Here is a 14,860-nt window from a genome sequence, read left to right on the forward strand (position 1 = left end):
TGTATTTTAAATTTATTTTATTCTAATAAAGTTCCAAATACACTGCAGTTAACAAAAAAAATATATATATATTTTAAAAGATCTACTGATTAAATTTTAATAAAATTTATATTATTAGCTTTATTTTAATTAAAGGAATTATTATAAAATGTATTTTATTATACATTATTTATGAGTTAAATAAAAGATAATTAAAATTTTCTTTAGGATTTTTCAGTCAAAACTAATCAATATTATTAGGTAAAGTTATTAACTAATCTGAATTAATTATATTAGTTTAAGTTAAATTTTCAGTTTAATGCAAATAAATAACTATATATATAATAGTATAATTTTTGCAAATCTTAAAATTATCAGAAATTGAACTTGCATTTTTAATTTTTATTATAATTAGACTTTATAAAAAATGTAATTCTATTAAATATTAACAACTATATCACCTTTTTAAGTTATACTTTTAAAACAAGTATAATATAGTAGCCTTTATTTTTATTAAAATTGTAAAATGCATTTATTACAAAACAAATAAAACTATATAGCTTTTTTAAAAAAAATATAAAATAAATTACAAATACTTCTTAGATTTTCTATAATTTATTTTAATTATTTTAATTATATAATAAATATAACTATACTTACAAATTAATAGATATATTGTTTCTTCTAATTTGTTTTTTTACTTTAATAAAACTGCAAATGCGCTGCAGAAGAAAAAAAAAAATTAATAGATATAGAATTTACCTAAAGTTATTAGTTTGAAGTGCCTATTAGACTCCTAAAATTTCTATAAATTAATGACAGCAATTAAAAGAAAAATTACAGTTTATTTTCAACTATATTGATCATAATTTAAGTATTTAAAATCATGTATCAGAATCAGACATTTAAAATTGTATATTAAACATTAAAATTATGTATTCAGTACTTTAAATTGAATAATTAATACTACTTAAAGATTAAATTTGATTCTTCTATAAAACTAAATCAACCACTCAGTTAAATTTTGATTTATCTAAACTTATTTATACTAATATGCTATTAATATTTATAGTGGAAATATTATAAAAGCTATTTAGATTTAGGTAATATTATTTATTTTTATAGGTTAAAAATCCAGATACTTTGAAATATATAGTAGTAATACATTATGCAAATAAAACTTTATACATCAATACATCAATATAGTAAGAAGATATTACTTTCAAGTATTTTATCATATTGATATATAGGTAATAAAAGTAATAAGGTAGTAATTTTAATTTTAACTTTGACTAAATTGTAATTTTAGCTAAAATTAAATATATTAATTATTGTTGTAAATTAATTTTTTTTCTTATCTTACAGTATATGTTATATATGCTGTAATAATTAATTATCCTATTATTTAATACTTTATGCCAAATAGATAGATAAATGGAAATTATTTGCAAATTGAAATACTAATAGTAAATACAATCAGCATCTTCACTAACACTTCAAAATTTTTACATTATTATATTAAACTTAAATTATTAGCTTTTAATTATTAATAATCTTTTACTTTTATAGTTATTCAATTATTACATTTTAAATATTATATATTTATAACCAATTATTTTAAAGATTTTTCTTAAATATACTATATTATCTCTTTTAAACTTTTTACAGATAGAGTTCACAAAATACATCAAAATCAAATAGCAATAATAGGTGTTAAATATAAGATTGTTTTTTATGTATTTATTCAGTTAATATTTTTGAAAATAATTTGATATTTTTAAACTTCAAATGTTTTATTAAAAAAAATTCATCAAAATATATATGTTAAATATCATTTAAAGATGTAATTTTATGTTAAATTTAATAATATTCCTTCATATTGATTATGAGACATCTTAGCTAACTGAATATAAGTATGTGATTTAACTACGCCATTGTATGATTTGTATCAGTATCATGTGCGATTCATTATATACAGATCTCAATCTATAATGAACAAATATTCTGATTTTTATTCCAAATAGGAGCAATAATATTCATTTTACATAACGAACTTCCTATTTGGAGGTATTAGAAAATCCAAAAGTGCATGATTTTTCACCCTCATATGATTATCTGTTTTTCAAAAGATCTTAAAAATAAACAGTAAATTTTGTTATTATTAGATGGCGTTATAAATTGCTTTAGATAGAGAAAAAATGTAATTATGAAAACGTAATTATGGCGAATATGGTTACAGTATATTTCGCTAAAATCCATTTCACCGAAACCCATTAATTTTATTAACTTGTAGAGACATTTAGATTTACAACTTTTAGAGGATATGATCAATTTAAGATAATATAATGAATGAATTATTAAAATTATTTATTAACAAAAATACTAAATTTCTTTCGCCTTTTATTCCATGTGGATTTAAATATCAAATACATAATATTTCATGGGCTGAACAATGCTTTTCAAGTCTTAATTTCCTTCATTGTGATTAATAAACTCATATATCATATTACAGCGATTAAAAAATATTCATCACGCAATGAAAATAAAAAAAAATAAAAATTAAATTATTTTTAGATCACTTTAACATTCACGTAACTGATATGATAATTGTTAAACAATAAATAAATAACTTTACTTTCCTGAAAACATTTATTCACGAAAAAGTAAATAAAAAAAGATTTTAAAATGTGTTATAAACGAACGACAAGATAAATTTAATAAAAATCAGCTAATTTAAAAATTTTTCTAGAAAAGATTTCTTTATGTATTTAGTATAAAAACAATAAAATAACCAAATGAAATAAATAATTTTTCGGCGAAATGTCCATTCGAACGGTGAAATGGAATTCGGTGAAATGGAATGATTTATTCAAATCGTTTGGTAATCCGGTTCATCAGTAGTTAAATCAGTACAAAATTTTTGAAGTTCAAAAAAAGAATCATGCTTTTCATCGTGACGAAACGTGGCATAATTTTCTTTTTTTTAATTATTAAAATAAAATATTGTCGAATTGATCGCTCTTATCGGATGTTTAAATGTTGCAAGTCACGTGCGTTCTTTATAATTATCTGAGGAAACTTGAACGTGTAAAAAAAACACTATTTGTCACAGTAACATTGCTGACACACGCTTACATTTGTTTGGGACGTGCTAAATTGTGCTATAAACAGTAAACTATCTATATCACTGGTTACTACTCCACGTAAACCCCCTCCACACCTTGGTCGGCAAAAAGTCTTTCGGTATTCCGTAAAAATTTTATTCATGATTTTGTCATCAGCGATATGTTGCCATATTTGGTTTTCTTAAGTGTGCATGGAAATACGTTGTCTATCATTGATTTGAATACCTATACGACTGATATATTCAAAGCAACTAAAAACAAAATTCAATTCAATGAATTATAACTTTTATATTTCTATTTTCTCACCATGTATTATAATTGGTAGTTAAACGCGATGATTGTGTAGATGATTGCGGTCCTCCAATTTATGGAGGTAACCCATGATTGGTAAGAGAAATTGGTATATGTTGTTTTTAAGGAACTCTAAAAGACAAACATACTCATAATAATCTGATTTATTTATTTATTTATTATTTAATTTAATTTAATTTATTTATTTATTTGCAATAATTTTTAAAACAGATCTATGTAACCAATCATATTTTGTTAATTAATTTATTAAATACAAAGTTACTTGTTTATTTTTATTGTGATAATAGAAGTATAGCGGTCACAAAGGAATATTATCTAGTCAATATTGATCGTTATTTTAGTTACGTGACTGCGAAATTTTTTGTCACGTTGGTTTTAAAAAACTTCATAACAGACAAATACGCGTGTTAATACTTATGAAAAGTTTAAAAAAAGTCTAGATACATATCAAATATTGTAACGATGAGCAAAAAAAAAAATATTCCCAATTTAACACCACCAAAACCCGCTAAAAATTATAAAAAAAATCCCTCAATAGGAATTTCAAAAAATTCATTATCCCACTGCACAGAGGTACTCACACGGAAACCTTTAGTAAAAGGCGAAAGGTTTATACGATTTTGCGAACACCTCATGGGAAAAAGATAAGGGGAAAACTCTTACGATATGTTTGATTATTTATATAAAAATTTTAAATTTATAAAAATTATGGGATTGATGGTCTTGTGGCGCAGTAACGTTACTAGCGTATGATGGACTGATGGTGACGCCTAATTTTGGTAATAATTAAACATTTTTAGTAAAAAAGAATAACTAAAAATATAATAAATTAAAAAACGCCTAAAATGTATAATAATTCCATACTTGCTAAAATAAATAAAAACCATAGACCGAAAAATTGAAGTCGCATCAAGCTACAGATCACAAAATTCATTTTGCAGTGTAGCAAAGCCTTTATCATCTATAATATGTAAAAAAAGAATTTTTTTAGTCCTTTAACTATAGAATACGGTTACAGTCAGTGTTGTACATTTTTGATGTCCGCAGCTTTTTTTGGTTGTCCCGGACATGTTCGCACTCTGCGGTCTCTGCCCGTACTCCGTACTCTTCTGTAACTTAAAAAACCCTGCAAAAATTGTATGTATTTATGCGTAATTGAGCACCGAAACAGGTTATCATAGTAAAATTCGAGAGATTATCATTTCTTTTTTGTGTCACCTGTCCCGGCCCGTGACAACACTGCGGTTACTAATATGAGATAACTCTTGGTCGGTCTCTTGAAAATTTTTTTGAATTTTTTGGTTTTTTTTCTTGATCAAGAAATAAAGTAGTGAAAAGAGATAAAATTTTGCTAAAAAAAAGATAGTACTTTCGCCCGGAAAGATTTGACTGGAACAGGTAATGTTCTTGAAAGACTATCTAATAAAAGACTTACAAAGACGTAATTCATTAGATAGTTTATACATGAATTATTATTAAATTATTGACGCTACATGAAAATGTTCCGTCTAAAAACAGGTAAAGAAATACCAGGTTCACTGTAACCGCAAATTAAACTAACCCTATCTGATATTCTGATATCTTGATATAACCGTACTAGTATTTCGTTGGATAATTTATTATATTATATCATTCTTTAAAAAATAAAAACTCAGATCAGGTTCATCATGAAGTAATTCGGATGATAATTTACTCCCTGTCGTATTATCGATCAATTATTTATAAAGATTGTTGTGCCTTGTAGTGTGTGTATGGAAAAAATAGACATATAATTAAGTATTACCAATTTTAAAACGATACAAAGTCATACAAAGGAAAAACGTAAAGAAAAACTAGCTCCCACCTTAGCGACTACCTTAAAAGATCGTCCAACAAAGTCCGTCAATAATGCACAAAGGAGACTTAGTATGAAGAAACCATAATATATTTGGAGATATTTAGTACGGAGTAGTCGGAGTACGGACTTCCCGAGTCTCGAATAGGTATAGGCAATGAACTTGATGCATAACAAGTTCATAATTTTATTTGGCAATTTCGCGCCAAAACAAAATGTTAAAAATAATAATTGTTTTTATTATTTATATTTTATTTTTTTTTCGAAACAATGTCAATAATTATACTTTAATAATAATTTATTCTATTTATAAAATTCCTTATAAACTGATTCTTCATCATTCAACCAGTGAAAATATAACACTTTTCTACTAAACATTTACTGTGAGAAATAAAGCCAAAATGAAAATTGTGAAACCAATACTTGTACGCAGCATTTTAAAAATCAGCTTGCAGATCAGTTTGCAGATTTTGCAGATCATATTCACATGTACTGTAATTTAATTATTTGAATTTCTGAGTGTAATCGTATACAATAGATAAATTTGTCATATACTTTTTGATATTTATTAAAATAATATTCTTTAAAAAAAAATTAAAAATTTTTTTTTTAAATTTTTTGTCATTCAAATTTGTATATTTTTGGATTAAAAGTATTAAATGTTACACGAATTCGGCTAAAGAAGTTTCGTTGATCATCACTTGAAACAATCAAAAAACGCGCATTTTTTCTTTATCCAACATTCAAACAAATAAGCCTCGGCAAAAATGTCAAGATAACAATGATGATATTCCTTTAACACGAGATCTTTGTCTTTAACGGAATATTTAAAGTGGAGATTCATCTCCGTTTGGTTATTTAATGTTAAATTAATGGAAAATGAAACGTACCGGAAATAAATTTGCGGTATTCAATTCTTTTTAATTCTTTTTGTGGACGTTTCGTAACCGAACTTTAAAAAGAGAGAGATTTCATTTAATTATTTCCTTTATAATCAAATCATTTTGTAAATGAAAAATTTATTCTAGAAATATCCTATTATTAATCACCCATTTTTTGCTCAATATTGTACTGCATGAAGACTCAACAATGGATTATTAGTAATTTATTATAAATATCGATCATTTTTGCAATATTTATAAAAAAAAAAATATTTTACCTTCAATATTAAAATATATCCTCAATAATCCTTGAAACATATTGAATATGTCTAATCAAATAATAGGAGATTATGATCCTTGCCCTTCCTCTTCATATCGACCTTGCAATAATAATCATACTTATCAATCTTATGGTATTAACGGACTGGGAAATGTATGGTGTAATAGAGGAGGAGGTACTGCACCTGGTGGCTCTTTCTATTATTCAAACGCGGATGGTTCTTATTTTTATCAAAATTCTGACGGTTCAAGGTACTACAACAACGGAAACGGTTATTCTCGATACTATCCACCTCCACAAAATGGGCAATAAACGTAATGATTTGATATATCAATTATTAATTATGAAAAGAAAAAAAATTTGAAAAGGTATTGTTTTTGATTTTTTGATGAAAAAATCCTTTTTTTTTTTTGAAACAACTCTTTTCCCCTCAATTTTTTTTTTTACAATTTTTTTTTATCTTTTTTTTCTTTTTCTTTTTTTTTTGAATTATTTGTATACACGGTATATATTTTTTTAAGTTTCTTGTAACTATTGAAATGTTAGTAAATAGTTAATGTAAATATGGTTTCAAATTCACTTGAAATATATACATACTCATATATACTTTATTGTAAATAAAATGAACATATAGCATTTTTTAGGAAAAAAAAATAAATATTTTTTACATAATTTTTTCGTACATAAATTAAATGTTTGTGTTTGTGTGCGTGACGCGCAAACTAAAATTGGGATCCGAATAATAACTATAAAAGGTAATGAATATAACTAAGGGTATTAAACCAATAAAGTTCATCCAAACAATGATTATCATAATATTTTTGCATTATTTTGACATTCATAATTGAATTAAAAACAAGGGTATCAAAAAATTAATTAGGGATTTTCATTGTTGAATCTTAAAATGATATGTTTGAGAAAAAAGGAAAGAGCATAAGTGAAATTATTATAAGTTAAATCTTAAAAAAACGATAAGAAATAAAGACATAATTTTTTTTAGGTCGAAAAAGAAAAAAAAAAAGAAAACGGGAAAATTCATTTTAACAAGCTAACAGATTAAAGACGAATATAAAGACGAATAAAGATGTATATTTATGTGTATATACTTATATATACACGGTATAATCCATGCGTGCGATATAACAAGGGGGTGAAAAAATGTATTAATGAGAAGAAGCAGCATCGTTGAAAAAAGTACTACGAATTCATTTGTAAAATAAAGATATACAGTATTTATATGTATATACTTATATACACAGTATCAGTATGAACCCATGCATGCGACATAACAAAGGTTTAATAAAAAGAAACGAATTCATTTGAAGAATAAAGACGAATAAAAGATATATTTAATGTGTATATACTTATATATACCCATGCGTGAGACATAACAAGGGGAAAAGATGTATTTAATAAAAAGAAGTACCATTAAAAAAAGTACGAACTTGTAAGTTATTAGAAGTTTGTGTAGTTAGACGAACTACACGATTCAATGTAGATGCGTTGATCAACGCGCGTCTACAGTACCTCTGAATACGTTTTTGATGATATCTGGAGAGAGATTTCATTTTTATTTTTTTATTTTTTTTTCTAAATTTTTTTTTGTTAGAGGTTTTTCCCTACAGAAAATAGATCAAAAATACCCTTTATTTATAATAAATCATGATTTTTTAAAAAAAAGTTTGTTTATGATAACAAATGTTGCAATAATATTTTTATTTTTATTTTTAAAGGATATGCATAAAATAATTCATGATCCGAGTAACAAATATGGCTCTTTCCTTGCAAAAAGCTTCAAAATATTAATAAACACTAAATATTGTAAATACTAATAATAATAATTAAGCTGTAACATAGTACCAAAAAGTAAATAAATAATAATAATAGTACAGGTATCATATTTAGTAAAAGATAAGAATTTAAACAAGCCGATATCGTCTTAAGTCAACTTTATTAATTCTACTACTATTAAACTAAAATTGCCATAAAATTTAAGATGATTTCAAGCAACTTTCAGTTTTTTTTGCAAAACTTCCTTCCAAAATATCTTGAATCAAGAATCCCAATGTTGAAAGTGATTTTTTTAATTTGAAATCTTTGAAATCTTTAAAGTTTTTACACAACAAGTTTATGTGACTCAAAGATAACAGATAACAGATACCCCCTGGACAAAATTGGTTTATAACAATCTAAGTAATATATATATAAGGATTAGAAGGGAAAGTATTGAACAAATTTAATCATACATAATACCCAATTATAATGATTTTTCCCTTTTTTTCCTCATTGTTAAACTATGCAGGTACAGCATGGTCAATCTTATACTATTTCCATCTTAACGTGCCATTCAAATAACTATTAATGGATGAACACAAAAACTTATTTGTATTAGTTGCTCTTTTAAGAAATCTTAACTCTGAGAATAAATATGCAGAAGAAGTACGTACGTAAATTCGAATGTTAGAAGAGACTATAAGACTATAATAGGGAAAATTAAATAAATTTGGTTACACCCTTAGGCATTATCGGTTAATACGTTAATGCAAAAAGTATTATATAATAAATAAACAATTAACATAAAAACTAAATTTAATAAATCATGTCTCAAAAAAGGAATCTTATAGGCTCCCATTATAAAATTTCAAATCATTGCGATTACGAACAATTAAATTAAAAATAATAATTAATTAGTTATAAACCGAATCGTTCGTTGAATTCTTGTCTAATATTATGACGTGATTGAGACGATCTAATGCATAAATAAATAATTCATACATACCACAATGCACATCATTTTAAATCGAGACACATCCATTGTTATTAAACAATAGTGTAACTGTTTTATTATCAAAGCGATAATAGCAATACACCAATAATTTCCTTAATATTTATATAATATTATTATTAGAATAACATAATAGTGATCATTTGCATTTGTTTTAATTCAGTAATATGAAAACAAATCACTTCATACATGTATAACTTATTAAAGTTTTAATGAAATTTGCATATTATATTATTTTAAAATCATATCACTTCGAGAAGCGTGCATTGTTTTATAATGTAGCTATGTTGGTGATTTTTTCGTCAAAGTCTTATCAGCGTGATCTATATATATATATTACTGGTCATTTGCATCAGTTTGTTTTAATACAGAAATTTTTATAAATAGCCAATCAAATCATTCTGACTTTGTTTAAAATTATAAATTTGATCGATTTATAAACTTCATATATATACTGTATCATGAATCACTTTTAATTATTACAAATTATATTAACTTGCATAAATCATTTTAAAATTGAATATACATGTGAAATGAATGAATTGTTTTATTTAAACAATCATGTAACCATGTCGGTTAATGTTTTCGTCGGAGTGACCAATTGATCCATTCAGTTAAACATTATTACTTATCATTTTGTATCTTTTGTATCATTGTTTTAATACATAAAAGTTTAATAAAAAAACCAATCAAATCAATCAAATAATTCTGACTTTGTTTAAGATCGTGATTATAATTATAATTTTTGATCGATTTATGAATTTCATAAATGTACTGTATCATTATTACTAATTATTCATGATTATTGAACCTGCATATACCCATTTTAAGATCTAAAATAAATAAAACTCTATAAATGCTTCCTTATTGGAATGATAAAATGATAATAGTTCACCAATAGATTATACCATTTCCTTTTGTTATTATGATAATCTTTGTTTATTTAGTTAAGAATTATTATTTACTATTTTAAAAATTATCATTTAAAGTTTTTTTTCATGAAATGCTTAATCAATCAAATCAAATCATTTAAGTTTGTATTCATAATTTTGATTCAGTTTAATACATGCATAACTTGTATAACTTACTACAAATTATGAACATTATCTTCAAATCGAAAAATGATATCTTTCGAAAATTGTACATTGTTTTATTCAAAAACAGTGCGACTATGTCGGAAAAATGTTTTCTTATCAGAGCAAAAATAATAGTTACCAATAGATTTACATCATTTCCTTTTGTTTATATATATTATAGGTTTTGTTTACTTATTTGCTTAGTTAAGACTTATATTCAATAGTGATTGTTATAATTCAAAAAAAAAAAAATTTTTAAATACCTAAATCAATCAAAATCAAATAATTTAAGTTTGTGATTGTATTTATAATTTGGATGATTTACCACAAAAATTTCGACAATCAGAATATCCCCAACCCTGACAATCCGACATTCATTATCACAAAAATTTTAAAAAAATTATTTATTAAATATTAATCACTGAGTATATTAAATTATATCATCATATGCAAAAAAAAATTGCATATAAAGCTGTAAACTAGGAATTTATTTTTTTATAATTAACTAATAACATTAAATAATAATTCACTAAATTTTGCAAAGTATTATTAAATATCAATATTGTTGATTTTACGAATTACGATGCATTAATAAAAAAAAAATATTGATTTTTACAATAAAGAACCTTAATTCTTGCGAAACATTTTCATATATCAATAAAAATATTAATTGTTAATGATACAGAGTAATACAAAATTATTAAAAAAAAAAATTGTGTTCGGGGATAATGAGTGTCGGGATTTGAATCTTCATTTGTTCATGATTCTGATCGTCGGGATTTTTTGAATGGTTCCCAATTTGAAATGTATACATTATAAATTATTTACCCATTAAAAATCTATATTTCGAAGTTGTTTATAATTCAGAAGATTTTACCTAAAATAAATCATTTTTGTAATTATGATTTTAATTTTGTGTTATGCTTATTCAATTTAAGATTTTTTATATTAAAAAAATATTGAATATATTTTGTGGGCTGAATTCATTGTTTTATTTAAACAATAGTGTAACTATGTCGGTAAAATGTTTTCTTAATCAGAGTGATGATACTGTAGTTCACAATAAATTATAATTCAAGTGATCTACATATTTATAAACCAATCAAAAATCAAATCATTTTTGCCTTTTGTTTGTAATCGTTATTTTTATAAATTATAATTTTGATTCAATTTATAGATTTCATACATGTACTATATTAACTTGCAGTTTGTTACAAACTATAATGAAACTTTAACATTATTTTTAAAAAATCGAAGAATTGCGTAACGTGTCCATTGTTCTAATAAACAATAGTGTAACTAAATGTCGGCAAAATGTTTTCGCCGGAGTCTTATCAGTGACCAATAGATCTATTCAGTTATTACTGGTCAGTTGCATCAGTTATATATCCCTGTAAAAAAAAGTCAATCCGTTTTTTATATTCCAACTTTTTTCCGTAAAAGGCTCACATTTCCGGAATTAATAACCTTATATCGCGGAATTATTTACATTTTCCGTGAATGGATCCGTGAAAGGCTCATTTTTACGGAATTTTTACAGAAATAACGGATAAAATTTTTTATAGGGTTATTTTAATAAAGAAAATTTTCATCTATCCTTGTTTAGGATTGTGATTATAATATATTTCATATATGTATATACAGATTACAAATGGTTTACATAATCATTTTAAAATGAAAAAAATGTTAAACTTGTGCACTATTAATTAATCATTAGTGCAACTATATCTTTTCTTATCAGAATGGATAATAGTTCACAATAAATTTCTTTCTTTTGTTTATACTTTATATAGTTTAGTTTATTTATTTATTATCTTAAAATGATTTAAGTGATCATTTATTTGCATTTGTTTTTAAATAACGATTTTTATAAAACAACAAACCAATCAAAATCAAATCATTTACCTTTCATACATGTACTCACTTACAAATTGTATTGAAACTTAACAAAAACTTAAAAAAAAATCAAAAATTGCGTAACGTGTCCATTGTTTTATTAAACAATAGTGTAACTATGTCGGTAAAATGTTTGCTCCGGAGCGTGACCAATAATCAATAGATTTACTTGATGATCATTTGCATTTTATAACCAATTGTTTAAAAATTGAGATACATGTACTGTACTGTATTCTTTCAGAATATCTTACAAATAATGCAGTGAACTTATTAAAAATGAATGTTCAAACAATAGTGTAACTATTTAATGTTTTCTTATAAAGTGATAATGATTCACTAGTACACCAATTAAAGTTCTTTCGACTTATATAGTTTTTGTTTGTGATCTTTTGACATGTGTTATTTATTAACTTATTAATTTATTAATTTAGGAAATTTTTTTTTTATGGAATGCCCAATAAATCATTCTGCCTTTGTTAAAGTACATTTTCTATACAAAATAATTAAAGTGTAACTTATGTCAGCAAAAAGTTTTCGTCAAAAAAAAAATCGAATATTTTTTTATACTTTTTAAATATTGTGAATCACAGGAAAAAAGATTTGTAAATTTGGTATTTTAAGCTGACGAAAAATTCCAATTTCGATAATCGTTACGAAGCCCAGAACTTATCACGTTGGAAATGATACAATAACATGAAAGGTCAAACTATACTTGCCATCGGAATTAATTGCGCTTATACCGTAATATATTAAAATCGCCGTGATACTGTAATTATTTTAATGCCAAATATACAAAAATTACACAAAAGAAAGTAAATATTTTTTTTATTATTATTATGCCGTAAATAATAATTTGTAATCCGTAAATCTATAATGCTGATCTTGAAAATGGTAAAATCCATATTTCGTAATGCCGTAATTTCAATTCGGCAATTCCGATTTTCGATGGCACCTAATCTATAGGTTAAACAAAGAAAAAAATAGGCAAAGCTGATATATATTATTTGATTCACTTTAATTTATTTTGCATTTGTTGTATACAAATTTGTACAAAAAAAAATAATACTGTTAGGTAGGGAATGATTCACACTATACTAAATTGTTTGTGTAAATGACTACTTGAGTAATTTATTTTGTTTCATATTTGTTATAAAATTTTTATATTTGGGTGCGTTAAAAAAATTACACATTTGTAATACATGAACTAATTATATATCGACTCAAGGGAGTATCACCTCATCTAAAAATATATAGTCCTTCGCTTACGCTAATGGGAATCACAATGTTTCAAAAAATATTTTTTTTTGGTGGGGTATACACACCATTTTGAAACAGTCACTTGCAAATAAGGTAATCATGAGTGTGTATTAACCAAATATTGATTTTTAAAAATATCAAAAAAAAATTGTATAAAACGGGTTGAACCAATCAAATCATAAAGTTTATTTTTAATACATGTATTCTATCATGATCACTCATGATTATAACAAATGAATCTAATAAAAATATAAAAAATTTTCCCATACTAATAAAAGTTGAGTAAATATTAGTCAGATCAGATGTTTAATAACCTGATTAGTTGATATTAAACTAAATTCGGAAAGTGAGAATTCATAATTTATAAAATTGATAAATCTCTGATCTTTTTTTTTTTTTTTTTTTCTTCTCTTTCTTTTTTAATAATTATCAAACATGTCAGAAGTCAGAAATATATTAATAATTGGACGAACAGGCAATGGAAAATCAACACTTGCTAATGTTTTAAGCAATTCATGGAATTTTTTAGAAAGTTCAGGTAGTATTAGTAAAACTAAAAACTTCCAAAGTGAAACTTTTGAATGGGGAGAAACAAAATATCGTGTATTTGATACTATAGGAATTGGAGATACACAATTATCCAAAGCAACTATTTTATATAGAATTGCGGAAGGTATTAATTTTATGGAAGGAGGGATAAACCAAGTACTTTTTATTGTAGGAGGAAGATTTACAGAAGAAGAAGTAAATGCTTTTAATTTGTTTCGACTTGTCCTACATGAATCTCGAATTCTTGAATATACAACACTTGTGAGAACCAAATTTTCTCGATTCAAAAATTCCGAAAAATGTCGAGAAGATAATGAAGAATTACTTAGAGAGAATGAAGAAATTGTTAATTCATTTAAGAAGGTTATTTATGTAGATAATCCATCGATAGATACGGATGATGAGGAAGAAAGAAGAATTAATGGAAATAAGAGAGATCAATCAAGAGAAATTATATTAAATTATTTGAAAGATGAATGTAATGATAATTATGAGTTAGAATGTTGGAGTAGAATAAGCCTTAATTTTTCTAGTTATATAGGAAGGAAATTAGAATTGGAAAGGAAGAATGGAGAAGAGAATGATTCATTCTTTTTAAAATTAGAAAGTGCAAGAAATGAATTAGCCCAGAAAGTATCTACATTACTTCAAAGAGAGATTCCTTCAATTAATGATAACAAACGGTCTTGGTGGTCACTTTTTTAATTATTACCTTTGACCTTTAGAAAATATATTATAGTTGTTTACGTTTTATCATGTATATCTTTTTTTCCAATTGATTTAATAAATATTGATATTAACCTGTATTGCGAAATCAAATATGACGTAAATCAATGTGCAAGTAAAGAATGATATGTTGTACAAATTGTTTAATTGGTTGACTTTC

At 24.5% G+C, this 14,860-nt stretch overlaps 2 protein-coding genes across 2 annotated transcripts; both read left to right on the forward strand.

The window, feature by feature from the left end:
* Positions 1-6,456: 6,456 nt before the first annotated feature.
* OCT59_001977 (uncharacterized protein) lies at positions 6,457-6,723 on the forward strand (the record flags this gene model as incomplete). The annotated part of the gene is made up of 1 exon (XM_025325389.2): positions 6,457-6,723. The coding sequence occupies one exon, from the start codon at positions 6,457-6,459 to the stop codon at positions 6,721-6,723; it is 267 nt and encodes an 88-aa protein (XP_025181422.2).
* Positions 6,724-13,587: 6,864 nt separating this feature from the next.
* Positions 13,588-14,802, forward strand: OCT59_001978 (uncharacterized protein). Its single transcript, XM_025316054.2, has one exon. The coding sequence runs from the start codon at positions 13,861-13,863 to the stop codon at positions 14,677-14,679; it is 819 nt and encodes a 272-aa protein (XP_025181421.1). The 5' UTR covers positions 13,588-13,860; the 3' UTR covers positions 14,680-14,802.
* Positions 14,803-14,860: the final 58 nt, after the last annotated feature.

The sequence above is a fragment of the Rhizophagus irregularis genome, chromosome 10, assembly GCF_026210795.1.
Source record: "Rhizophagus irregularis chromosome 10, complete sequence".
Lineage (NCBI taxonomy): Eukaryota > Fungi > Glomeromycota > Glomeromycetes > Glomerales > Glomeraceae > Rhizophagus > Rhizophagus irregularis.